The sequence below is a fragment of the Hyperoodon ampullatus genome, assembly GCF_949752795.1.
Source record: "Hyperoodon ampullatus genome assembly, chromosome: 6".
Classification (NCBI taxonomy): Eukaryota; Metazoa; Chordata; class Mammalia; order Artiodactyla; family Ziphiidae; genus Hyperoodon; species Hyperoodon ampullatus.
In genome coordinates, this window is record NC_136919.1 from 113,724,966 (window position 1) to 113,749,794 (window position 24,829).

The 24,829-nt window shown below is 46.9% G+C and overlaps 2 protein-coding genes across 3 annotated transcripts; one reads left to right on the forward strand and one right to left on the reverse strand.

Moving 5' to 3' along the window:
• Positions 1-5,995: 5,995 nt before the first annotated feature.
• Positions 5,996-7,746, reverse strand: LOC307054887 (uncharacterized protein; the record flags this gene model as incomplete). The annotated part of the gene is made up of 3 exons (XM_079706750.1): positions 5,996-7,197; positions 7,293-7,389; positions 7,731-7,746. The coding sequence occupies 3 exons, from the start codon at positions 7,744-7,746 to the stop codon at positions 7,071-7,073; spliced, it is 240 nt and encodes a 79-aa protein (XP_079562876.1). The 3' UTR covers positions 5,996-7,070.
• Positions 7,747-8,493: 747 nt separating this feature from the next.
• CHMP7 (charged multivesicular body protein 7) lies at positions 8,494-20,101 on the forward strand (the record flags this gene model as incomplete). Of its 2 annotated transcripts, XM_079706336.1 has the most annotated exons (10): positions 8,494-8,792; positions 10,747-10,918; positions 16,356-16,541; positions 16,678-16,811; positions 17,649-17,697; positions 17,931-18,050; positions 18,337-18,435; positions 18,647-18,707; positions 19,202-19,381; positions 19,830-20,101. In XM_079706336.1, 10 exons carry the CDS (start codon positions 8,494-8,496, stop codon positions 19,880-19,882), a joined length of 1,353 nt encoding a protein of 450 aa, XP_079562462.1. In that variant the 3' UTR covers positions 19,883-20,101. The 2 variants fall into 2 exon arrangements, with proteins under 2 accessions (XP_079562462.1, XP_079562461.1); XM_079706335.1 differs by lacking the exon at positions 18,647-18,707.
• Between the last annotated feature and the right edge of the window lie 4,728 nt (positions 20,102-24,829).

A 24,829-nucleotide genomic window follows, 5' to 3' on the forward strand; every position in this document is an offset into this window, starting at 1 on the left:
GAGAAAGGATTGAGAGAAATCAAATATTTTGAACTAAATGGAAATAAAGATAAAATTTATTAAACTTTGTGGGCTGCAGCACAAGCAGTGCATGGAGGGAAATTTATAGCAATGAATGCACATATCAGAAAAGAAGGAAGATCTAAAATCAATAATCTAAGATTCCACCTTAGAAAACTAGGGGAAAAAAGAGCAAGTTAAATTCAAAGTAAGAGGAAGAAAAGAACAAATAAAAATTAGAGCAAAAATTAATACAACTGAAAACAGGAAATTAGTAAAGAATATCAACCAGACCAAGCTGGCTCTTTGAAAAGATCAGTAAACTTGAGAAATCTCTCGCAAGTTTGAGGGGACGGGGCGGGGGGGAGAGAGAGAGAAACAGAGACCATAACTATTGATCCCAGGGATGCTGACAGAATAATAAAGGAATAATTATGAACAAGTCTATGCCTATAAATTTGATAACCCAGATAAAATGGACAAATTCCTTGAAAGAAACAATCTACCAAAACTTACACAAGAAGAAACAGACAACCTGAATTGGCCTATATCTATTAAAGAAATCAAATCAGTAATTAATAAACTACCCAAACAGGAAGCATCAAGCCCAGATGGGTTCACAGGTGAGTTCTACCAACCATTTAAAGAAGAAATTATTCCAATTCTCCATAATGTCTTCCAGAAGATAAAAGCAGAGGGAATACTTCCTAACTCATTCTGAGGCCAGCATTACCCTAATATCAAAACCAGACAAAGACATTACAAGAAAAGACAACTACAGACCAATATCTCTCAAATATAGATGCAAAAATCCCCAACAAAGTATTAGCAAATCTAGCCAAGCATAAGAAGAATTATACACCATGACCAAGTGGGATTTATCCCAGGTATGCAAGGCTGGTTCAATATTTGAAAATCATTCAATGTAATCCACCACGTCAACAAGCTAAAGAAAAAAACTGTATGTTCATATCAAAAGATGCAGAAAAGCATTTGATAAGATCCAGCACCCATTCATGATAAAAACTCTCAGCAAACTAGGAATAGCAGGGAAGTTCATCAACTTGATAAAGAACATCAACCAAAAACATACAGCTAACATCATACTAAATGGTGAGAAACTAGAAGCTTTCCCCCTAAGATCAGGAAAAAAACAAGCATGTCCCCTCTCACCACTCTTTTTCAACACCATGCTGGAAGTCATAGCTAATGCATTAAGAAATAAAAGGTATACAGATTGGGATGGAAGAAATAAAACTGTCTTTGTTTGCAGATGACATGATTGTTTATGTAGGAAATCCAGAAGATTCAAAAAAAAAACCAAACAAACAAACAAAAAACCCTCAATGGAACTAATGAGCATTTATAGCAAGGTTGCAGGATACAACGTTAATATATAAAAGTTAATTGCCTTCTTACATGCCAGTAATGAACAAGTGGATTTTGAAATGGAAAACACAATACAATTTACATTAGCACCCCCAAAATTGAAATTCTTAGGCATAAATCTAACAAAATATATTCAAATCTGCATGAGGGAGACTACAAAGCACTGATGAAAGAAGAGCTAAATAAATGGAGAGATGTTCTATTTTCATGGATAGGAAGACTCAACATTGTCAAGATGTCAATTCTTCCCAAATTGATCTATAGATTCAACATAATCCCAGTCAAAATCTTATTTTGTGGATATCAATGAACTGATTCTAACGTTTATATCTTGGTATTTACCCCAAATGAGTTAAAAATGTATGTCCACACAAAAACGTGCACATGGATGTTTACAGAAGCTTTATTCACAATTCCCCAAACCTGGAAGCAACCAAGATGTCCTTCAGTAGGTGAATGGGTAAATAAACTGTGGTACATTCAGATAAGAGCATGTTATTCAGCAATATGAAGAAATGAGCTGTCAAGACATGAAAAGATCCTGCTGATGAGACTCCCCTTCCCCCTCCAGTTCTCATATATCCAAAGACTGTACTGGCCAGTGTCATTTTATTTTTGCCCTCTTGACAAATATTCTAGAGGCTGAGGTAGGACTGTATAGGTAGATCCATACTGTATGATATTGTTTTAGGGGCTAAAGGGAGAAACTGAAAGCATTCTACTCTTTTTTCTACAGTGTTGACCTCTTTCTAATGTATCTATTTTTCTTGAGAAGAGTAAGTAGTGACTTCTTTCAAACTGTTAGATGCCGAAACTTTTAAATCCCAATTTTGTCCAGATCTTACCAGATGCTATTGTACTTGAATGGTTAATAAAACTGTGTAGTGCTGGTGGAAAAAAAAAGTTTCTCTTGAAGGCAGGCCTTTAGAAAAATCTAACACTACTTCAAAATGATACTTTCCCCCTTTCCCTGCAGAAAGCAAGAGGTTTCTGTTTCTGTTTTTGTTTTTGTTTTTAATCTTCACTGTGAGAACCTGGTAGAGCTCCTGGAAGTAAAACTCACAATAGTTTGGGGATTCCCTCTAAGACTGGCCTTCCTTGTTGTCTTTAATTTTCAGATTTATCCACACATACAGTTCTGGTTTTCCTACTTTGATACTGGTTCCCAAGGAGCATTTTGCCTGTAGGTTTCTGCTCTAGTAAGTTGTGATTCTCTGTATCTGCCTGTCTGTCTCTCCAATTTTTGTAGTAGAAGTTTGCCCTTTGATCTCAATTCTCTGATGGATCTAAGAGTTGTTAATTTATTGTTTTTTCAGCTCTTTTCTTGTTAGGACAAAGTGATGACTTCCAAGTTACTTACATGCTGGACTGGAAATATAGAACAATTTAGAAGGAGAGAGTGGAAGAGAAGACAGTGAGATTAAAAAGGGATAAATTATTCGGGGTAAAACTGAATAGTTTCACAAATGGTCACTGAGGCATTCTAGAAGATCGTGGTTGTTAATGAGTAGATAGCAACTGTCTCCCATGGTTTGCAAGCTTTGAAGAAAGAAGAAAGGGGATTTCCCACATCTGTGATTGCTCTAACCCCTCTGTCTGAACATGCAGGCAATTAAATTTAGAGGGATTTCAGCCCAAAACAGCTAAGAAACAAATAGTCATTCAAATAAATAAAAGATTCAGTTACTGTATTAGTACATTATACTTGGATAAATATTCTTATGCTGTAAAGGATAGGCCTTGATGAAATTGTTTCTTTACTTGTAGTTTGATCAATTAAATTCATTCATTTATTCATTCAACAAACTGAGTCCTTAGGATGTACCAGGCACTGTGCTAGAAACAAACATAATTAAGAACACTGTCCCTACCAGGAAGGCACTTAAGCTAGTCAGAGAGACAGGCACACAAATAGAAACTTAGAAAACAATGTGGCACTTTAAATAATAGAGAGGGACACAGGTTATAGAAAAATAAGGAGGGACACCCAATCCAGCCTGGAGCTGGAAGGAAGAGGAAACAAAGATTGGGGAAATCTCCCATAACACAGCGGTGCCTGGCTTCTTCCCCTATAAACCTTGTGGGCTAAGAATAATGTATTTTCCTTCGCAGTCCTCTCTTAGCCAAGTCCTAATGGCTGTAAATCGTAGAGATAAGAACTAGAAATAACTGGATAATGCAACAGGGCATGCATATTGCTACAAAAATGATGAAGCATCCCCAATAAGCAGGTGAGATGACACAGAGCATCGTGCAGCATGGAGGCATTGCGGTAGCATCTGCAGAGTTTGTGCTTTATGGCTGAAGTGAGGCTGCTTCGGTGTCCGGCCAAAAACATATTGGAGCATCAGTAAGTACATATCACTGCCATGATATGCTGATGTTTAGGTGGCATTTTGTTCTTCAGACTCCGCAGAACTAAAGAACTTCTGCAATCACACATCTACAGTAGATATTACATTCAGAAGCAGAAGGTGGGCGCTAGAAAAAAACTCAAGATCGTAACATAGAAACCTTTAATTCACAGAGGAGGAATCTGAGAGGAAACCTGCTTGTCTGAGGCCATGCAGCTCTTTACTAATAGAGATGAAACAAGAATGCAGGTCTAGGTGATTTCTTTCTTTCTTTATTTTTAAAATGAATAATATCTAAGTGTCGAGCTATGTGCTGGGTACAAAATATGAAATTTATACTCAGATATTTCTCTACTGTCCTCCACTCAACCTCCTGCCACAAGTATCATAAGTCTCACTCATAAATACTTCAGATGTATCTATAAGATATACTTTTAATAAAACATAATCACCATATCATTGCACTCAATTTGCTAATATCATCAAATACCCAGTTTAATATTGAAAGTATCTAATGATCATAGATGGGTTTTTATGATTGTTTGTGTAAATTGGACCCAAATCAGATCTAATAACATTGCCCATTAAACGTCTCTTTGTTGCCATTATTTTTTTTGAAGAAACAAGGTCATTATCTAATAGAATACCCCAGTCTGGATTTTGCTAATTGCAACCTCAGTTTTCACGAACATGCTCCTCTACCTTCTGATTTTTTTTTTAACCTCCATCAACTAGTACTTAGATCTAATGCCTTGATCAGATTAAGGTTCAATTTTTTGACAAAAATACTTCACAGGTGGTTCTGTGTACTTCCCATCACATTACTTCGGGAGGCAAGTAATGTTGGGTTGTCTTTCCTTTTGTGATGTTAAGATTAACCAGCAGGTGTTGTCAAACTGACCCATCCATTCTAAAATGCCAAGGGGCTTCCCTGGTGGCGCAGTGGTTGAGAGTCCGCCTGCCGATGCAGGGGACACGGGTTCGTGCCCCGGTCCGGGAAGATCCCACATGCCGTGGAGCGGCTGGGCCCGTGAGCCATGGCTGCTGAGCCTGAGCATCCGGAGCCTGTGCTCCGCAACGGGAGAGGCCACAACAGTGAGTGGCCCGCGTACCGCAAACAAAAACAAAAACAAAAACAAGGATATCTAAGATGCCAAGGGTGCTATGTTAGATGGGGTGTTCAGACAAGGCCTTTCTGATGAAGTGACCTTTAAGCTGTGACCTAAGGATGAAAAAGAGCCAGTCCTGCAGAGCAGAGGAAGAGTGTAGCCGTTGGAAGCCCGGCAGTGTGAAAGAGCTCGCCATATACCCAATCGCCCCCTCAAGATCAGCAGAGCTTTCTTTCCATTCTCCACCACTCCCAGTAGCTCTTCCAATCTCCAACAGGTGGAAGCAGAGAACTCTGCGCCCAGAGGTGTCAGGAACCCAGTGGCTCTTTGAGATACAGATGGTCACAGGTGCACAACTTTGGTCTCCTGAAAACGCTTAGGAGCAGGACTTTTATCAGACTCAGAGACCTAGGGGACAAAACAACCTGGTCTCTCTCATGACACAAACCAACTGGCCATTTTATAGGACATGAGAGCATGGCCAAAATATGGCTCTCAGGGTACAACTCATTTGCTCACATTACATACTATTCTTCTTTTCTGGAATGTTCTCCACCAGACTCAAAATAGTCGTGGTTCAAGTTTCTCTTCTGAAAAATGGAAAAAGTGCCAAAACATCTCACAGGGTTGTGTCAAAGTCTGGTCTTTGTTTACAAAGCCAGACGCCAGTTAAAGTGCTCAGGATAGATTTTAATCAGTAATATACTACTGCAATAGAGAAGAGAGTCCAGGGTGAACTGTACTCAACTTTCATTTGTACAGAGGTGACTGGGCTCTTTAAAGGGAGAACGAGGGAAGAGGGTGAGGGTGTCTCAGTAGGGTCAGGGCAGTGAAAAATTACAAACTACAGGAAGGGAGGGTTGATCCCTGTAAAACTCATCTGGGTTTGCTAACTAGGGCTTATCAAAGTAAGACTCCTCCCCTCCCACAGAGGCCAGGAGACAGGAGCCCTGTCTTCGGGTGTTGGCTGGAACATACAGTAAATTTTTTGACAACCTTGAGTTTTCCCAGGTAGGCATGTTAAGGGGGGCTAGGGTCATCCAATGAATATGCCTCGAGCTGCCAGAAACTATGTTAGTGTTTGTTCATGTCTTTATGGGCCAAGGTGGACAGGTATAGTTAAGAAGAGGCTTCAGAGGAGCCTGTCCAGAGTGGGGTCGAGGAAAATTTTTGTCAGTTGTTACGAGTATTAAATGAGGTACTGACTGTGAAAGTACTTGTAATACTATAACACAACACATTAGTATCAATGGACACATTCATTCATGTAACCAATCATATCCCTTCCCCTCCTTTAAAATGCTTATTAAAATTCTTCCTTACACTGAGTCCCAACTACTAAACATCCTGCCTCTCAGTGAGAGCACCTACTACATTATGTGCTAGGTATTTTACATACATCATAACATTTCCTTCAAACAACCCTATTAGGAAATACTATTTTACAAAAGAGGCTCAGAAAGTTTAAGTACTTGATCAAGGTCATACAGCCAGTAAGAAGCAGAAGCCAAATTTACATTCAACTCTGATGACTGTTACCTGGTTCCATTAAACAAGAAACTCCTTTCACTCTTTTTTTTTTTTTTTTTTTTTTGCATTTCATCACTTATTTAATGTTTAAGCTCTCACACTAGATTTTTACAAGCTGGTGAACAATGACAAATTATTTCTCCCACAGAACTATAACCACATGTTCCCAGACAGTATAAATATATGGCTGAGCTAACGTTAATACACATCACCATTTTATCCATTACATAATAAAACAAATTGTCAGGTATCCAAATATTAAGTTACAGAGCTCAAAAGTCATATAAAATATTAAACGTCTGCTCAATTCGTTAGCAGAGACCCACTTCTTTTTTTTTTTTTTTTTGCAAGAGAGGTTGGGAATCACACTTCAAACAAAAATAAGTTGGTAAACAACTTCAGGTAAGTATGAAAAAAATTACAAGAATTTCAGAAATTTTATGATTAAGAATTGTTTTAGCTACAATAACAAAGTATTTCTACCCCCAGAGTGCAAACATTAAAATTAACTATAAGGCTTTTTTGTCTGGAGACCTTAAAAAACATGTGCTTCTGTACAATGCAGATTTTCAAAATGGAGGTGTTCTATAACAGCACAAAATGAGATTTATAGACAGACATTAAATAATCACTGTTTCTAAGCACTCTTATGGGGGCATCTTTGTGGAGTATAATGAATTTCTACAGTTCACTTGTCTGCATAGAGATCGTGCTGTGCCTGGCAGTAATCTCCACTGCCCTTCAGAAACTCCATAAACCTGTGACCAAGAACACCACAGACCTGAGGAATATGTCTACTCATTGAAGACTGTGGCCTTCATACAGCTGGTCCCGAGGCGGCGGCGGCAGGGCAGGGGCGGCGGTGGTCGTCGCGGGGCGGCGGCGGCTTCGCAGGCTTGGGCCGGGGCACCGGACTCGCTCCTGCAGCGAGCGGCTCCGAGAAGAGCGCGCAGCCTCGCCGCCCCGCAGTCCCGAGAGCCAGTAGGCGTGCGGAGGCCTCCTTTCGCCTTTTAAGTGGTTCAGTTAAAAAGAAAACCAATTTATTCTTAACACACTGGACGTGTTCCTTGCTCATGAGATTTTTTTTGTGAGACTCGAACAAGATCCTAAGATATTAGAAGGGCAAGAGTGAAGTTCCTCACCTTTCAGTTTATGAAATATTTCTACGGAACCACTATGCGTGGTAGATATTTAAGCCATTGCTTAAATATCAGGACACAGACTAGTAAATGCTAAATTGTTCAGTCCAGGAAAGAGATCATCAGGACAGTCGGAAACGGTTCCGAGGAAGATTGGGAGAGGGGGAGGGGGAGGCGCCGCGTGGTATGTGGGATCTTAGTTCCCTCACCGGGGATGGAACGCATGCCCCCTGCAGTGGAATCGCGGAGTCTTAACCACTGGACCGCCAGGGAAGTCCCTCAAGGACGATCAGAATTGAGCTGGATCTTAAGGGATCCATAGGATATTGATTCTGAGAAGGAAACAGAGGGACACTCCAGAAGGTGGGGAGCAAGTAGAACCTTATATATCCCTGTAATTCGGCGTATATACTGTCACAGAGCTTGAGTGACCAAGAGTTTCGTTTATCCGCGGATATTACCGTAACGGAAGCTAACTTGGAAGTTTAAATTATATGTCCGAAGTAAGAACGCCTGGTCGAGGAGCACTAAACGGTGAACCACGCGGGCGATCCTGGCGCCTTTGGCGCCCCTTAGCGGGACTCTCCAGTCCTACTACCTGAAACCACCGCAAGTCTGAGCGTAATCGTTTGCCTCTCTACAACACCATGCCAAACTCCACGATTACCGGGGGTCGCGACACGCACTTACCCGCCGCGCAAGCGCTACGTCCTCCTTTCCGCACAAAAGCTGCGGGAGGAGGGGTCGGCGCAAGCGCTCTGAGTTTCTCGGAAAATAGGGTCATCATCCCGCCTCCTGGCGCAAGCCGGTAGAGAAACGCATGCGCTGTGAGGAGGCAGGGACTTATTTCACGCGGCGGTGACGTAATGACAGAGGAGGAGGTGGCCCAGGAACGGAAGCCGGGAAGGAACCAGAGCGGAAGGGGACTAGGGCCAGGGCTGTGTTCGGAACCTCGGCTGGCCTGGGGTTCCAATGTGGTCCCCGGAGCGGGAGGCCGAGGCCCCGGCCGGGGGAGACCCGGCGGGCCTACTGCCCCCCGAGTGGGAGGAGGATGAGGAGCGCATGTCCTTCCTGTTCTCCGCTTTCAAAAGGAGTCGCGAAGTGAACAGCACCGACTGGGACAGCAAGATGGGCTTCTGGGCGCCGTTGGTGCTGAGCCACAGCCGCCGCCAGGGGGTGGTGCGCCTGCGTCTGCGGGACTTGCAGGAGGCCTTTCAGCGCAAGGGCAGCGTCCCGCTGGGGCTGGCCACCGTGCTGCAGGACCTGCTGCGGTGAGGGCGGGCCCGTTCCAGGGGCGGGGCGGCTCCCCGCGGGCAGGGACCCAGGTCGTTCTCCGTAGCGCAGCGCGACCAGCCCGGGGTCTGGCCTCCAGGAGCCGTCTGTGTCTGCTCACTGGGCGAAGAAGGAGGCCGGGTTAGGGGTGTTTGGAGGGAGAGGGAGGCGGGGTATGGGGGGAGATTGAGGGGCCAGGATAGCCCCTCAGTTAGAGGGAGAGATTAGATGAGATCCAGACGGTAAGAGGAGAAGCCAGCCTGGCGGAGGTGACAGTGATTTGTCTGGACTAGAATCCCGTTATGTAGTTATTTCATCGGGGCTTCCACATTTGAATAACCCCGGAACAGAAGGTCTGTGAGACAGGATTTATTGAACTAAGGAAGGGCAGAGCTAAGAAGAAGGTAGTGGTGGGGAAGAGGCCTGTACGGGTTTTGCCAGCAGCCTCCATCCCATCCCCGCCACAGGTCATGTGTCTGGCCTCTCTTGGTGACCCGAGAAGGTCCTGTAGGTGCTACCTGTACGACAGGTGCAGGGTTTTGGAGGTTCCTGAGGTGGTAGCATGCACGTGAAACAGACGTACTGCACTTCGCAGCGTGCAGGTATTATGCGTACACCATCTGGCTCCCTCAGCAGTCCTGTGTGTGAGGTGGTAGAATTATCCTCAGCAGACAGAAGAGGAAGCTGAGCCACAGAGAGATCGAGCGACTTGCTGGGGGTTACACAGCTAGATAGAGGCCATGCCGGGGCTGGACGCCGGGTCTTCTGATTCTAAAGCATTTGCAATTCACGTTGTATATGTCATACCCAGAGCAGCCTCCCTAGCACAGTGACTCCCTCCGTGACTGAAGACGAAAGTCAACTTTGATATGTTGCTTTTAGCTCTCTGCTCTTCCTGGTTAAGAGATCTCCCTTCTCCCCAGCCCCCTTCCCTTGGCTGACATTAATGGGGCAAGCCATTTCTGGAACTTCACCTTTCGAGGAAAGTGTACTGTGGACAGTTTCAGTTCATGCCCAGTGTGGGGAGACAGTAGCTGAAAAAGTCAGTGAGGGGCAGGAAGAGCCTGGGCTTCCTTATTACAACAGGACCATCCTCGGCCACTTCCCACCCAGAGACCTTTAGTACCTCAGTTTCTCCTCTCCTGACTGCTGGCACTCCACTGATGCCCCTTGGGGCTTGATGGGGTCTGGGACCTGAAGAATTTCTCAGGGAGATATTTTTCCATAGAAGCAGCATAGCAGAGTAGTTAACAGCTTTGCACGAGGACCAGATGGCCTGGGTGCAAATCTAGGCTCTGCCACGTGCAAAATTACGTGACAGAGGAAAAATTATATGCCCCTCCATAAGCCTCAGTCTGACCAGTTATAAAATGTGATGATAACTGTACTTAGGTTTATTGTGAGTATTTGAAGAGATACTCCTTATGTAGCCCTTAGCATAGTGACTGGCCCAGGGGAAGCATTCAGTAAATTTAGCTACTTAACACTAGTACCGTGAAATGCTTATGTCGTATCTCCACCCAAGCTTAGGAATAGCAGAAAACCCTTTCTCTGAATGTCTTTGTATTCTTCCTCATGTCTTGCTCTTGACATTAATCCATTATCGTTGTTTTCATTTTATCGTTTTGAGCTCCGTTTGTAACGGGAAGTCTCAACATAGGCTGTGTGACCTCCGGTGCCTCTCTGTACTCTTAGTGGAGAGCTTGCATTTTGGAGCCAAATCATAGTTTAGCTTTGGCCTCTGTCATCTTCTCAGTCCCTCAATTTCTTCTTGCAGAAAATTGTGAGGCTTAGAGCTGGAGCGTAAACAGTACCGCTCACAGTAGCCGGCACGGAGTAGGTGCCCGGTAAATGGTGTTTATGATGATGACCAAATTCCTCTTTGGGGGTAAGGAGGGAGGTGGGGACACTGCAGGAATCCTACTACGTGTCTTTTTCTTTCTTTGCCTGCAGTCGAGGGGAGCTGCAGCGGGAGTCAGACTTCATGGCCAGTGTAGACAGCAGCTGGATCTCCTGGGGGGTCGGAGTCTTCCTGCTGAAGCCCCTCAAGTGGACTCTTTCCAATATGCTAGGGGATAATAAGGTTCCTGCCGAGGAGGTGCTCGTGGCCTTGGAGCTTCTTAAGGTGGGTGCTCAGAAGCCAGAGGTCTGGGTGTCATCTGGGGTGATGGCAGGACCCTCCACGTTCCTTGGGTTGCTTGGGTGAATGGTTAGAAAAAGAACGGATCTTTTTTACACAGTGACAGAGTTGATAACTGAGTTTATCTAACCTCCCTTTTGCTGTACTTTGTAGTATTTAGTTGTTAGTTGGACCTGTACATTTCAAGGGTGAGCCTCTGTCTAGGAATTGTCAGTTAACACACAATTGATTCTTTTCTGTATTTGTAGGGCTTAATGATAAACTAAAGTTTAGAAAATGCTTTGCCTTCTGTAGTTTATGTACAAAAATTTCTTTCTGAGGGCCTTAGACTTTCAGCTTTGCCTTCCCCTAAATCAGCGAACTGGGCTCAGAGGTCCTCCTTTTGTACTTACTTACCTCCATCAAAGAAGCCACCAGGCCCTTGATCCCTTCATGCTCTCCTGGTCAGTCAGCTTCCTCCTGGCCTGCCTTCTGTCCGCAGCCCAGAGCATGCAGCTGATGCTTGACTGCTTCCCATATCAACACCCTGGGGCGCCTCTGCAGTTTTCGGGCCACACCAGAGACACCAGCAAATCAGCCACCTTAGATCAGCCCCATGGTCCACCATCCCTGCCAGAGAAAATCGCTGTATCGCCAAGCCTGGGGCCCCTTTCAAGGTCCCCAGCTTTAGGAGGGCCCTGGGAGCCACTCCGCAGCCCAGTGTTCTCGTCCCCTCCCTGGCCCTCCCACACGCCTTGCATTCTCTGCAGTCACTGCACTGAGAAGGTAGAATCCCCTTAGCCATGCCTTCAGCTGTCCGTCCTCCCACCTCCAGTTTGACTTCCTCTGAGCCCTGCTTTCTCCCCAAGCTCAGAGGATGAAGTGTCCTTCCTGTGTCCCACGTGTGCTCTCGAGCCTCTCCCTCCCCTTTGTGGCACCTGTGACCCTCCAGGTCTGTATATTCCTTTCCCCTCTCTGTCGGTACTCTCCTTCTTCAGCCTCTAAACCCACTCTGGTTTTCCCATCTCAGGATGACTCCTTGTGGGACCTGGGGCCCCTGCTAGTCACCACTCTGTCTCTCCTTCTCGGCCAAGCTTTGTTGTCCCCACGTCCTCACCTCCACACACCCTTTAACCCAGGGCAGACCTGCTTCACCCCCATCATTCCACCCGATTGCTGTGGGCGAGGTTACAGTAACCTTAAGTGTGTGCGTGTGTGTGTTGGTAAAGTTCACTGAACACCAGGTGGCAGGAGTAGACTCGGAGACAGTGGTTATTTTTGAAACTCACAGACCAAGCCCAACCCCAGGGCCCTTGCATAGCCCTGGAGGCCTCCACACTGCCGAACGCAGGTCGGAATCCCCCGCCTCCGCCCCATGAGAAGCTCCAGTTTCTCCTCACCTCCACAGACACCCCCCCAGCACCACCCTTCGGCCTGGGGAGCAGGTCTCCAAAATCTACCAGCTCTCTGTCCCCCCAGGAGTTTTGACTGAGCAGCATGCATTTTCTTCAGGGGAACACCTCTCCCGCTTTGCGCTGCACCCCCTCCCTTCCCAGGGCCCTGACCTCCAGGACCTCCGGGGCTCAGCCAATACCCCACAGAAACCGTGGGGTGTTTTAGGTGGTTCTGGGCCAGCTCCATCCCTCCTAGCGGTCTTTTACCTCCGGTGTTCTCCAGTCTGGAGCAAAGAGAGGTAGACCCACTTATCCCCACAGATGTGATTTTGGACTCAGTCTTTTGAGAGCAAATGCAGAGATGGGGGTGGGAGTGGAATTACATAGATCTTCTAAGAACCAACAATAATTTCTAACAGCAAAGTAGTCTAATCCTATTTAGGTAGAAAAATAAATTTAACTCTTCAGGGGCATGGACTGTTAAATCTGTACCCAGCTTACATCACTAAATAGAACACTTAACACTTATTCCCTTTCGGTGACATCTGCTATCAAATATATGGTGACTTCAAAGATATGGTTTTCTCCTGGTTAGAGACTTGTTTTCATGTGTGAAAATAAAGGGTCTTATCTGGATATTTTTATAAAACAAAAAAGCCTGTTTCTGCGGTAAATTGATTTTCCCAAGTCTAAACACAGAAAGCAGCCAGCAACTTTTAATTTTATTTGAAAAAAATACCAAAAAGTAAAAATTGCCCATACATTTTGCTATTTAAAAATTTAAAGAAAGAAATTAAAGTTTCCTTTCTATTCATCCCATTTCCATCTCTTTGGGTCCATTCCCTTCCTGCTTGTGTCTGTAAAAACACACACATCTTTTCTTATTGAGCCTATTATATTACTTTCCATTGTATCTTCTTGTTGGCATTTAATACTTCCTGGAAATCTTATTTACTTGTTTACTTATCTACTATATAAGCTGTCTCCCCTACCAGAAGGAGAAGTTCCATGGGCTCTGGGAACAGTGCCTGGTACATAGTGGAGACTCAGTAAATATTAGTTAAGTAAATAAATGAATATACACATACATACATATGTATATACATACACTCCATTTTTTTTCCAGAAATGGAATCTGCTTTCACCTATTGGTCTGCAACCTCCTTTTTTTTTTATTTTTCACCTTAGTATATCATGAGCATCTTTCCGGGTCCCTACACAATATAGATCTACTTCATTCTTTTGGATGGCTGCAGAATAATCTATAAACACGCCACAGTTTATGCAATAGTTACCAAATGGATATTTGAGTCATTCCAATTTCTCCCTACTACAAAAAGATACTTCTTTGACAGCCTCGTGCCTACATGTATGTACTTCTACTTTTATTTTTATGGAATTGATTTCTAGAAATGCATATGTAATTTTAAATTTTAACAGAAATTGCCAAATTACTTTTCAAAAGTTTGTATAAATTTACACTTTCATGAAGATTGCATTAAAGTGTCCAGGCTCTTCACATCCTTGCCAGCGCTGGATAACAGCAATCTTTCAAATTTTGCCAATTTGATGAACAAAAATGATACTTCCTATTTGTGATTTGAGCATCTTTTCACCTATCTACTGGCCATTTACATATTCCTTTCTGTGAATTGCCTCTTTATATCCTTTGCCTGTTTTTATTTTGGATTCTTTGTCTTATATATTAATTTGTAGGAGTTCTTCATTAGGGATAGATAGATACATAATATATTTAGTATTAGGGATGTTAATATTGTTTCCCAGTCTCTTGTTTGCTTTTCATTTTTATTTATGATGTCTTTTACTATATAAACGTTTTTATATTTCTACAGAGTTCTCAAATTTTCCTTTATGGCTCTTGAATTTCTGCTCTTGCTTAGGAAGGCATCCTCTACTTCAAGGTTATCAGATTTTTAAAATATTTTCTTCGAAGTATTTTATACTTTCATTTTCTCAATTTAAGTTTTAATAATTCGGTATGTATTTTTGTATATGTGGTAGAGAAAAACTGTTTTCTTCTAAATGAGTAGCCAGTTGTCTTAACATCATTTGTTACTGTTGTGTACCATTAATGTATGTGTGTGTGGACAACACACCGTTCTTACTACCGTAGCTTTGTAGTAAATGTTTTTATTTGACAGCACAGTCAGATCTAATGAAAGCTCTAGTTTCTGTCTTATTAGACTCTTCTGCTGCCTTGGATACTGTTGACCACTCACTCCTTAAAATTTTCCGTTACCTTGACTTTGTTGTCACTACAGTGCAGGTTCTCCTTGGTTCTCCCCAAGCAGTTTCTGGATTGCTTTTTTTTTTTTTTTTTTTGGCGGTACGCGGGCCTCTCACTGTTGTGGCCTCTCCTGTTGCGGAGCACAGGCTCCGGACGCGCAGGCTCAGCGGCCATGGCTCACGGGCCTAGCCGCTCTGTGGCATGTGGGATCTTCCCAGACCAGGGCACGAACCCGTGTCCCCTGCATCGGCAGGCAGACTCTCAACCACTGTGCCACCAGGGAAGCCCTCTGGATCGCTTTTGTGAGTTCCTTCATCTCCTGAACATTTTGAACGTTGGTCTTCCTTCAGCTTATTACTTTGCTATCTGCATTCTTGCGATTTTAATTACCTTCTATATGCTGAGGACTTTCAGATTAATATATCTCCTGTCCTGGCGTCTCCTTCGAGCTTCAGATTTTTATATCCAATTATCTCCTGTACAATCTCAAGCATCCCAAACCAACATGTCCAAAATGGAATGTTTTGTCTTGCCTTTAAAGTATGCTTTTCCTCCTGAATTCTTGCTGTTAATCCACCCAGTCACTCAAGCCAGAACCCAGGAGTCATCCCAGATTCCTCTTTTGCCTTTCCCCCCAGACCCAGTTACCATGGACTGCCAGTTTTATCTTTTAACTTTTGCTTGAATCCCTGCCTCTTTGTCCCTATTCCCATTGCCCTGTTCAGTCCCTCGTATTCTCTTGCATCAGTGGTCTCCCTGCCTCTGAGCCTAACTGCTACAATCCAACCTTTCCCCGTTGTCAGCTACATCTCTGTTAATCTAGCCATGGCCTTCCCTTCAGGGACTACCCACCATCTGCAGAGTAAGGACAGCATAGAAGATACATTACACTTTGTATGAGGTAGAAGGGCTTCTGCTGTCTCAGCCCTTCCCACCCGCATCCGTAAACACCACGCTGGACTCAGACTCCCGGCCGTTGAGGGACTCGTGACCATCCCTCTTCCCACGATGCCTTTCCCACCGACTTCACCTAATGACTTATTCACCCTACAGGATTCTGCTCAACAATCTTTTTTTTTTTCTGAGCCATTGCTCAACTCCTTGGGTATTCCTTCCCTGTATTTTCATAGCATTCTGTGCATACTTCAGTAAATATTTCTTGTTTACAGAAGACCGAGAGAGTAATTTCCGTGAAAGAGGAAGACAGTGGCATTGTTTTTTGGAACTTGTATTTCTTAGACTTCTCACCAAAATCCTATCCCACCCATTTGTCACATAAGACTATAGACTCAATAATTTTCCGGTTTGCAGGATTGCCATTTGGCATAAAAATGGAGAGACCAGGATTGGCAGGGAATTTAAATCTCATCTCATCCACCTTCTCCAGTTGGTGAGTGGGATGCTGAGGACCAGTGAGACTGACTGGTCCAGGGTCACACAGGCTAGATCAACCACCAGGCCTTGGCTCTCATTCCCGGCCATTGTACCCCGCCACACCACCTCATTCTCCCCTCGGGGGACCACGGGCCAGGGAGCTGCAGAGACATGAAGTCCTAGCTGGAAGGGCAAGCACACATCTGGCTCCCAGTATATGACGTACCTCATTTCGTCCGTGTTCCCCAGACTTTCCTCCGAGGTTTAAAAAAACACAAATCCTTTTTCCATTTCCAAAGCTGAAGACAGGGTCGGTGCTCCTCTGCTCTTGCCTTGTGTGATCGTGGATCTGAAGCACGGGGTCAGGGCTCTCCGGGTTCCGTGGGCAGTGATCAGGGCCCACAAGCACCTTTCACTTTCCCTGCAGGAGAAGGCTGAGGAGGTGTATCGTCTGTATCAGAACTCCCCTCTCTCCTCGCACCCCGTGGTGGCCCTGTCAGAGCTGAGCACCCTCTGTGCGGGCTCCTGTCTGGACGAGAGGACCTTCTACTTGGTGTTGCTGCAGCTGCAGAAAGAGAAGCGAGTCACCGTCCTTGAGCAGAATGGGGAGAAGGTATGGAAACTCGCTGTTCCTTCCCTGACTCACTGAGGACTTGTTCAGTGTGTACTGACATGCCCGCCAGCATCCCTGCCTGGTGGTTTCTCAGCATTTGGGGTCGGGGCAGCTGTAATTTGTCCCTGTCCCTCAGATTGTGAAGTTTGCCCGGGGCCCACATGCCAAGGTCTCTCCTGTCAACGACGTAGATGTCGGGGTTTACCAGCTGATGCAGAGCGAACAGCTGCTGTCGCGCAAGGTGGAGTCCTTATCCCAGGAAGCAGAGAGGTAACTCCCCCTGAGCTGAGCACCTCTGACCTCCACCCTGGCCCTTAGAGCTGGTGTCTGTGGGTGCTTAAAAAAAAAAAGGTTATTATTATTATTTTTTTTTACTCATTGTGAAAGTACTGACTGTTCAGTGCAGCCATCATGGAAAGCACAGACTATCACAAAGGAGAAAAAAATGAATTCCTCCCCAAAGAGTACAGCTTTTCACACTATGTTTATGCTCTTCCGTGCTAGTATCCATTTAACCAGTGTTTATTCAGCTAGGCCTTGTCTTGGGGACTTGGGGATAGAGTAGTGAACGAGACAGGTCTCTGCCTTCCAGGGGTCTTGCTGAGGGACCTCTGCTTTTCCCCTCCAATGACTATGCAAGGCGTCCCTGCTAAAGGCACATTACCACTTCTCCAAAAAGTAGGGTATGTAGACATGGAATTAGCATGTGCTTGTTCACGCCCTCTTACAGTGGGAGAAACCCCATGTTGTGGGAAGGCCAGCGTCATTGGTGGTGGTAGGAAGTCATTCCCTACCATTTGTCTTCAGGGTGCCTCGTCAGCATGTTTGCACACCCCCACACCCGCCCCTCCCCCGCTGTGGGTTGAAACAGCTTTTCCTTGGTCCTTTGCCTTTCCCACGGGCAGACCCGCCCAGCCCACATCTCAGCTTGCTGCAGGGGTTTGGCGGTGGGCTGTTGGGCATCGTTTTTCTGGCCATTGGGTAGTATGAATTTGATCTTCAGATTTGAAAGTACCTTCACTAAAAGTGCTAGTCTTGGGGACACTTCAGGACCGTGCCACCCGCATCCTCTGGCCTCGTCATCTTGAGCTGTCCCTTTGTTCATAGGTATAAAGAAGAAGCCCGCCGGGCATGCCGAGCAGGAAAGAAGCAGCTGGTGAGTTCTCTGTCTTCCCCCCACAGCTGTGTGCCTGTGCCCACAGCGAGAGGAGCCCCAGTTCAGGGAGTGACCTTCTCGAGGGGAACAGTCTGCGGGTGGCCCAGACACCACAGCTTGTTTTACAAACCTGGGATGGTCTTATCATCTGGGAAGGGCTCTCTTCCTCTAGCCCTTTTGCCTACCCGGTCTGACCCTGACTATGACCATGTCTCCACACCCCGCCCCCCCAGGCCCTGAGGTCTCTCAAGGCCAAGCAGCGGACAGAGAAGCGCATCGAAGCCCTGCATGCCAAGCTGGACACTGTTCAAGGCATCCTGGACCGGATCTATGCCTCGCAGACAGATCAGATGGTAGCCACTGCCCCTCTGCCCCAGTGCTTGGCTGGTCTCTGCGGTGTCCACCGCTCATCCCCTCTGCTGTGGCTTTGCTGTTTGGAGGAGGCCTGGGTTCTTTCAGGATATGCTTGGGACTGCCTTTGCCTCTTCCATTGGGCAGTTTTGGCCTCAGTGGACATGGGGTGAATCATGCATGGGTGGGGAAAAAAAACCACAAAGCTTTCTTTTGGAGATGAAACAATATTGTCTGTATTTTGCCCAGTGTTCTTTATCTGCACTGATAACTTTGCTTTCTCTTTAGGTTTTCAATGCATATCAGGCCGGGGTAGGAGCACTGAAACTCTCCATGAAGGATGTCACCGTGGAGAAGGCAGAGAGCCTTGTGGATCAGATTCAAGAGGTACAGGAGGGGGTGGGAGGACACACCTACACAAGGCGGTTCCTGAGGACAGAAGTGACATTGTCATACTTCCTTCTTTCGCAAACTGTTTACCTTGTGAACTTGAGGATGCTTTCCTTGATTCTCCAATTGGGCAGCATTACTTTGTAACCCTGAACACTGAGACCCCAAGACCATTCAGAGTTCAAGGCGTTGTGCTTTTCTCTTACAGCTGTGTGACACCCAGGACGAAGTTTCTCAGACTCTGGCTGGTGGGGTAACCAATGGCCTAGGTGAGTTGACATGGTGATTCCGTCTTCTTTCCTCTCTAAGGTGACTTCAGCTCCTTGTGCTGTGATAGGTTTCGCCGTGGATCTGCTCTTTTTGGTGCAGGCAGGGCTGGCCCATCCTCCCCTCTCTCTGGGGCTTCTCCACAGGAGTAAGGAGAAGGAATTGGCATTTCCTCCTTGATAGGCTGTGCTAACGACCCCTTGGTGCTCCGGCGTCCCTTACTCCCTAGGCCTCTTCAAGGGCAAGGAGAAGCAGGGTCCATTCCATGGTGTCAGCAAAATACACCTCCTTGATGACTTAGCTCTGTGTATGGAAAAAGCATATCTGCTTGAAGGTGTCCTCTGCCTCCCAACTCACACGATTTTTTTAATAAACCTTCAAGGAGGCCTGGGCATCTTTTGTAAAGCCGAGCTGGGTTTGCAGTCCTCAATCCTTGACTCATTAATGCGTTTCCTCCCTGGACTTTATGTGTCCTTATGTTGTCTTTTCTTTCCAGACTTTGACAGTGAGGAACTGGAGAAGGAATTGGACATCCTCCTTCAGGACACCACCAAAGAACCTTTGGATCTGCCCGACAACCCCCAGGAGACGTTTTATACCAACAGTGTGCCTCACCCTAGGATCTCGGATGCTGAACTTGAAGCTGAACTTGAGAAACTGTCCTTATCAGAGGGAGGTACGGAGCTGTATTCCCAGGGCTGCTGGTGGGCTTGTGGTCCTCTGGCTGACAGTAGCGAGGCTCGAGGTTAACGTGTCCCAGCCCCATTGCCCAATCTGCCAGGGTACCGAAGTCGGGTGAGGGAGTTGTGGGCTCATTATTCAGACTCGGTCCCTTAAACACTGGGATGCTTTCATCTCAAAGATCTACCTGGGGGGCTTCCCTGGTGGCGCAGTGGTTGAGAGTCCACCTGCCGATGCAGGGGACACGGGTTCGTGCCCCGGTCCGGGAAGATCCCACATGCCGCGGAGCGGCTGGGCCCGTGAGCCATGGCCGCTGAGCCTGCGCGTCCGGAGCCTATGCTCCGCAGCGGGAGAGGCCACAACAGTGAGAGGCCCGCGTACCAAAAAAAAAAAAAAAAAAAGTTCTACCTGGTATAGAGTTCAGTCATTTCTTCTCCTTGCAGGTTTGGTCCCAAGCAGTAAATCTCCAAAAAGACAATTGGAACCGACTCTATAAAGCCATTGTAGGACCCTCAAGTGAAGGACCCTCGTGTCAAAGAGAGACCAGGCTTGTGTGTGTGTACATAGTTATTTAAACGAGAAACTCTCGGAATGTGTTGGAAAGAGGAGGAAGGACCACCACTCTGATGTATCTGGATGCTACCACTTACTACGGGACAGATAGAATTTCTGGAAGCGTGCTCGCGAGGCGTGCTGCCAGCTGGGCTCGTGGCCCTGCCTTCTCATCTTTATAGTGCCACAGTTTATACAGTTCTGTGTTTGCCCTGTCGTCTCTCAGAGCCTGCGGCTTCTGTCACGGGCTCAGTTAGGTTTGTCTTCCCCCACCAGCTTTGTTCCAGCCAGCGAAGGCGAAAGATTCGTGCAGCTTTGCCAAATCAAAAGCTGTCCTCGTCCCCCACCCTCACTGTGTTCAGAGGAGTTGATTCTGTCAGTAGGTCTGTTACACAGCTCTTCCCAGCCCCTCTCTGTTTCCACTGGTAGCAAGAAGAAGGAGAATCAAACAGCTGCCACGTTATGGAGAAACACACAGTGTGAAAGGTTCTCCTCTGGGGTTCAGATTCTCCAGGTGTTCAGAAAGAGGGGTAACCCCCGAGTGGCTCAGAGTCTTGACAGTTGGAGAGGGGCCTTGTGGGGTTGGTGGCCACTGCCGCCTCTTCCATCTTATGCAAAAGAAGATCTGCTGACTGGAGAAATGGTTACACTTGGTCTTTTGAACTTGACGAGGAGAAGCCCAGGGGACTACAGGGCCCCGGGTGTCCAAACCCCATATGCTTTCTTAAAACGGCATCATCTATGCCTTGCCCCCGTGGTGAATAAATTAAATATAACTTAAATACATAAATCAGAAGAAGCCACACAACAGCACACCTCCCCTTCTTGAGCCTGGAAGACAACAGCAGGTTGTTTGAATTTCAGAAGCATGTTACGTTGTAGCCCGCCACTCGGGGCAGGGGATCTGAGCCAGGATGTGCAATAGATGCAGAAGACAGTGGCCTCTGTCACGTCTGCTGTGTGCTTCCCCTGTCCTGCGCTGCGCCCGGCCCCGCCTCTTGAAGGGCCGTCCTTCTACTTCCTTTGACGAATGGGGGAGGATGGCGGAGGGGGACAGGCAGGAGAAGGCCTGAGTGCGCTGGCAGCAGGGAGAAGAGAGCAGCCATACTGCCGCTCTGCTGCGCAGTCCCGGACACCTGCCTGGCCCTTGGCCCTGCCCTTCCTGCTTAGGGTGACGGAGAACAGAGGGGAGGAATTTGCTCCAGGCCAGGAGCACAAATCACTGTTCAGCAAGTTTCTCTCCCACTCGGCCTTGGGAAACTGAAATGTTGGGGGTGAAGAGAAACAATCACTATTTTTTCTTTTTTTATCTGGTAAATAATTAAAAGAAAAACCCTGAGCGCCTCGTCCTCGTCTCTTTTTTAGGTTGTATAAAGTGCCTTGTTCCTTCCTGCATCCCCACCCTCACCTCCAGCACACACACACACACACACACACACACACACACGGGTTCTCTCACTGACACCACAGGAGAAGGCTGACTGGCTTCCTAGCGGGAGTCCCTAGCTGCTGGGAAAGTGGGCAGCCTACCTGATCGCTCTCACGCCGATGCTGTTATTAAATGGCCTCTTTTGTTTAAGAATGCGTCATCACTTTCCTTACTCTTTTCCTTTCCCTCTTCCCTCTAGATGACCCACTTTCCTCGGCCCGTGTGATCGTACCATATTTTAGTCTGGCACCAGTATTTACTCAGCGCCTGTTACATGCGTGGGGTTTGCCGTCCACGGCGGGAGACAGGTTTTGAGACTGCGAGCAGAGCTAGAACAGGCTAGAAGATCTGCCGCAGCACTTGGTACGTTAGCAGGTGAACCAACCAGGAAAAGGCGACTGGAGGAGCCAAGGGCAGAGACGGTTTGAACAGAACAGAGTGAAGATAGGCCGGGGCGGGGTGGGATGTAGTAGGGAACCCTCTCCGCCCCCCAAAGTGTAAGTGCCTGGACTTGGAGCCTCTTATCTGCTCTCTTGTTACTCTTTCTCTCGCTGACCTGAGCTGATAAGGAGTCCTTGCTCCAATGTTTCGTCCTGGTTCTTTGCTGTGCAACAGGAAATTAAGAGGTTGATCCAGGGCTTGGATCAGAGTGAAGACAAGCCGCCGTCTGGTGGTGGCTGCATTTTCGGCATTGGATTCCCGTGGGGGGCCTGGGTCTGGCCTCAGAATTCTCTCCTCTTGAAGGAGTTGACTCGGTTTAATAAGGGAGCTGGTGAGTTTTCTTCTATGTGCAGAGAGATCAGGCCCAGATGAATCAGGTTCAGATGCTGTCCTATTGGGAGTGAAGTTCCCTATGGGGTCCAGAGACACAGCAAGGACATTCAGGGAACAACTATTTCAAGTTAAGGGCTCAGGGAGGGCTTCATTGAAGAGACGACGGCCAAGCTCTCATTCCCCTTGAATATTTCCTTGGGGTTTTTAAATCTTGTCAAGCAATCTACAAGTTTTAGAATATCATATATCCTTAATTCCACTGAGATCAAGTAGGGAGAGAAAGTGTAGCTCATCAGGTAGGGACTGGTCCTGATGTGGATCAGGAAACCTGGTTCCAGTTCTCAACTCCGCCACTAACTGGTGGCTTTGGAAACACGGGGCCTCTTGTTTCTCATTCATAAAGAGATGCAGACAGACAGGGTGATCCGGAAATTCTGATGGTCTTAGGGTCCTTCTGAGCAGTCTGCTTCTCCCTTCTCTTGAAACCTTGCTGCCTCGTGACGGGAGTCAGGGCAGTGCCACAGCAAAGCCACGCCTGGAAAGGTGGCTGGAGAGTCCCCAGTCCCTGTCCGCTGGGGACATGAATGTGGTGTGCGGAGGGCAGGTGGGGGTGGGAGGAAGGGAACGGGCTCAGCCTCAGAGTCTGCTGGGCCTCCCAGAAAGCGGCTCTTAGCCAGAGCCCTGCGGCTGCGTGGGCTCCGAGGTCGGGCACCCTGTTATGAGAGGGCCCAGGAAGGGTGAAACTGCTGTGATGATCGCTGCCTGCCCAAAGGGCAGAGAGGGTGTCCAAGGTTGAGCAGACCCCAGGAAGAGGTCAGGATATGCTGGTTCAATCTGCTGGCAATGTCATCAAGGCCATCGGAGAAGAGAGAGAGCTACCAAAGCTGTTCAGAGGGGCGAGGCCACTGGCAGAGCTGCTGACGCACAGGAATCCAAAAGCAGCCTGGCTTTGGGGTTGACGGGGGAGTTCGGCAACTCTCTTGTCTTTTGAAGTATTTCACTGTTTTCTCCACCAACGTTTCATTTTACTCAAGTTGCAGCTACTCTTTGGGGAAAGTGTGGTTGCTTTCCTCCTCCTGCACAGAAACAATAGACACCCAAGCATGAGAGCTGGAAGGAGTCTCAGCAACTGGTGGCAAAGCCTCCGTTTCACAGATGAAGACATGGAAGCTTTGGTGACTTGCCCAAGGCACAGAGTTCACATGGGAACTTAGGACTGCTGTCTTCCGGGCTGGTAGTCTCTCAGTACACCAGGCTCCTCTTAAGGCAGGCTCTCAGAAACCATGTAACTCCAAAGTACACTACTTCTCATGGTCGGTGGTGGGTGGGTGGTAGTCGGGCGTGTCAGTGCTTTGAGCTGGCAGCTCAGCTTCCTCTGGCTGTCAGTGCTGTGATTGCACAGACTTCTGTGTGTAGAAAACCACCTCCTAACTGGCTGGCCAGTTTCCAGTTTTTAGGGAAACCAGGACAGTCTTCACACTGTTCCTTTGCTGATATGCACCATAATGGTAATCTTTCTTTTTTTTTTTTGCGGTACGCGGGCCTCTCACTGTTGTGGCCTCTCCCGTTGCGGAACACAGGCTCCGGACGCGCAGGCTCAGTGGCCATGGCTCACGGGCCCAGCCGCTCTGCGGCATGCGGGATCTTCCCGGACCGGGGCACGAACCTGTGTCCCCTGCATCGGCAGGCGGACTCCCAACCACTGTGCTACCAGGGAAGCCCATGGTAATCTTTCTTGACTGGTATTTTATAGCAGGCACATCAACTGTGCAGAAAAAATTTGCAGCTCTGGGCTGCCTTGAACTTCCTGAAGGAGCCAGACTTAGGGCCCTTGTGAGATAACCAGTGCTGTGATTAGGTGACATGATACCCCCAAGGGACCCCCAAAGCATTTTGTGAACTGCAGGGCAGATCAAACCTCAGCTAGTGGATTCCCATCCTTCTGCACAGTGTAATGAGTGTAGGCCTGCTTATTGCGCTAGCCTAGGATAATAATGGGCTAGCCTAGGATAATAGAAATGTATTTAGATTATACATGTTGGAAGAGAATTCAGCCACACAAAAATACCATGCTGAAGTTCTCGACCCAGGAAAGTTAAAAATTAACAAACTCAAGGGACTTGCCTGGTGGTGCAGTGGTTAAGACTCCTAGCTCCCAGTGCAGGGGACCTGGGTTCGATCCCTGGTCAGGGAACTAGATCCCACATGCATACTGCAACTGAGAGTTCACATGCCACAACTAAGGAGCCAGTGAGCCGCAACTAAGGAGCCCGCCTGCTGCAACTAAGACCGGTGCAACAAAATAAATAAATAAATAAAATTAAAAAACAAAACACAAACTCAAGTGATGTGCCTATTACATGTGAGCTAACAAATCAGAGGAGGAAAGAAGGAAGCTTTAGTTTGGGGCCCTGCCTTTCAGGAACTTAAAGTCAGAGGAAGGGTGTCTTAGTCAGTGCAGGCTGCTATACCAAAATGCCATAGACTGAGCGACTTACAAGCAACTGCAATTTATTTCTTATAGTTCTGGAGGCTGGAAGTCGGATATCAGAGTGCCAGCATGGTCTGGTTCTGGTGAGGGCCAGCCCTCTTCTGGGTTGCAAATGGCCCCCTTCTCATATTCTCACATGATGGAAAGAGGGCAAGGGAGCTGTCTGGCATCTCCTTTATAAGGGCGCTAATCCCATT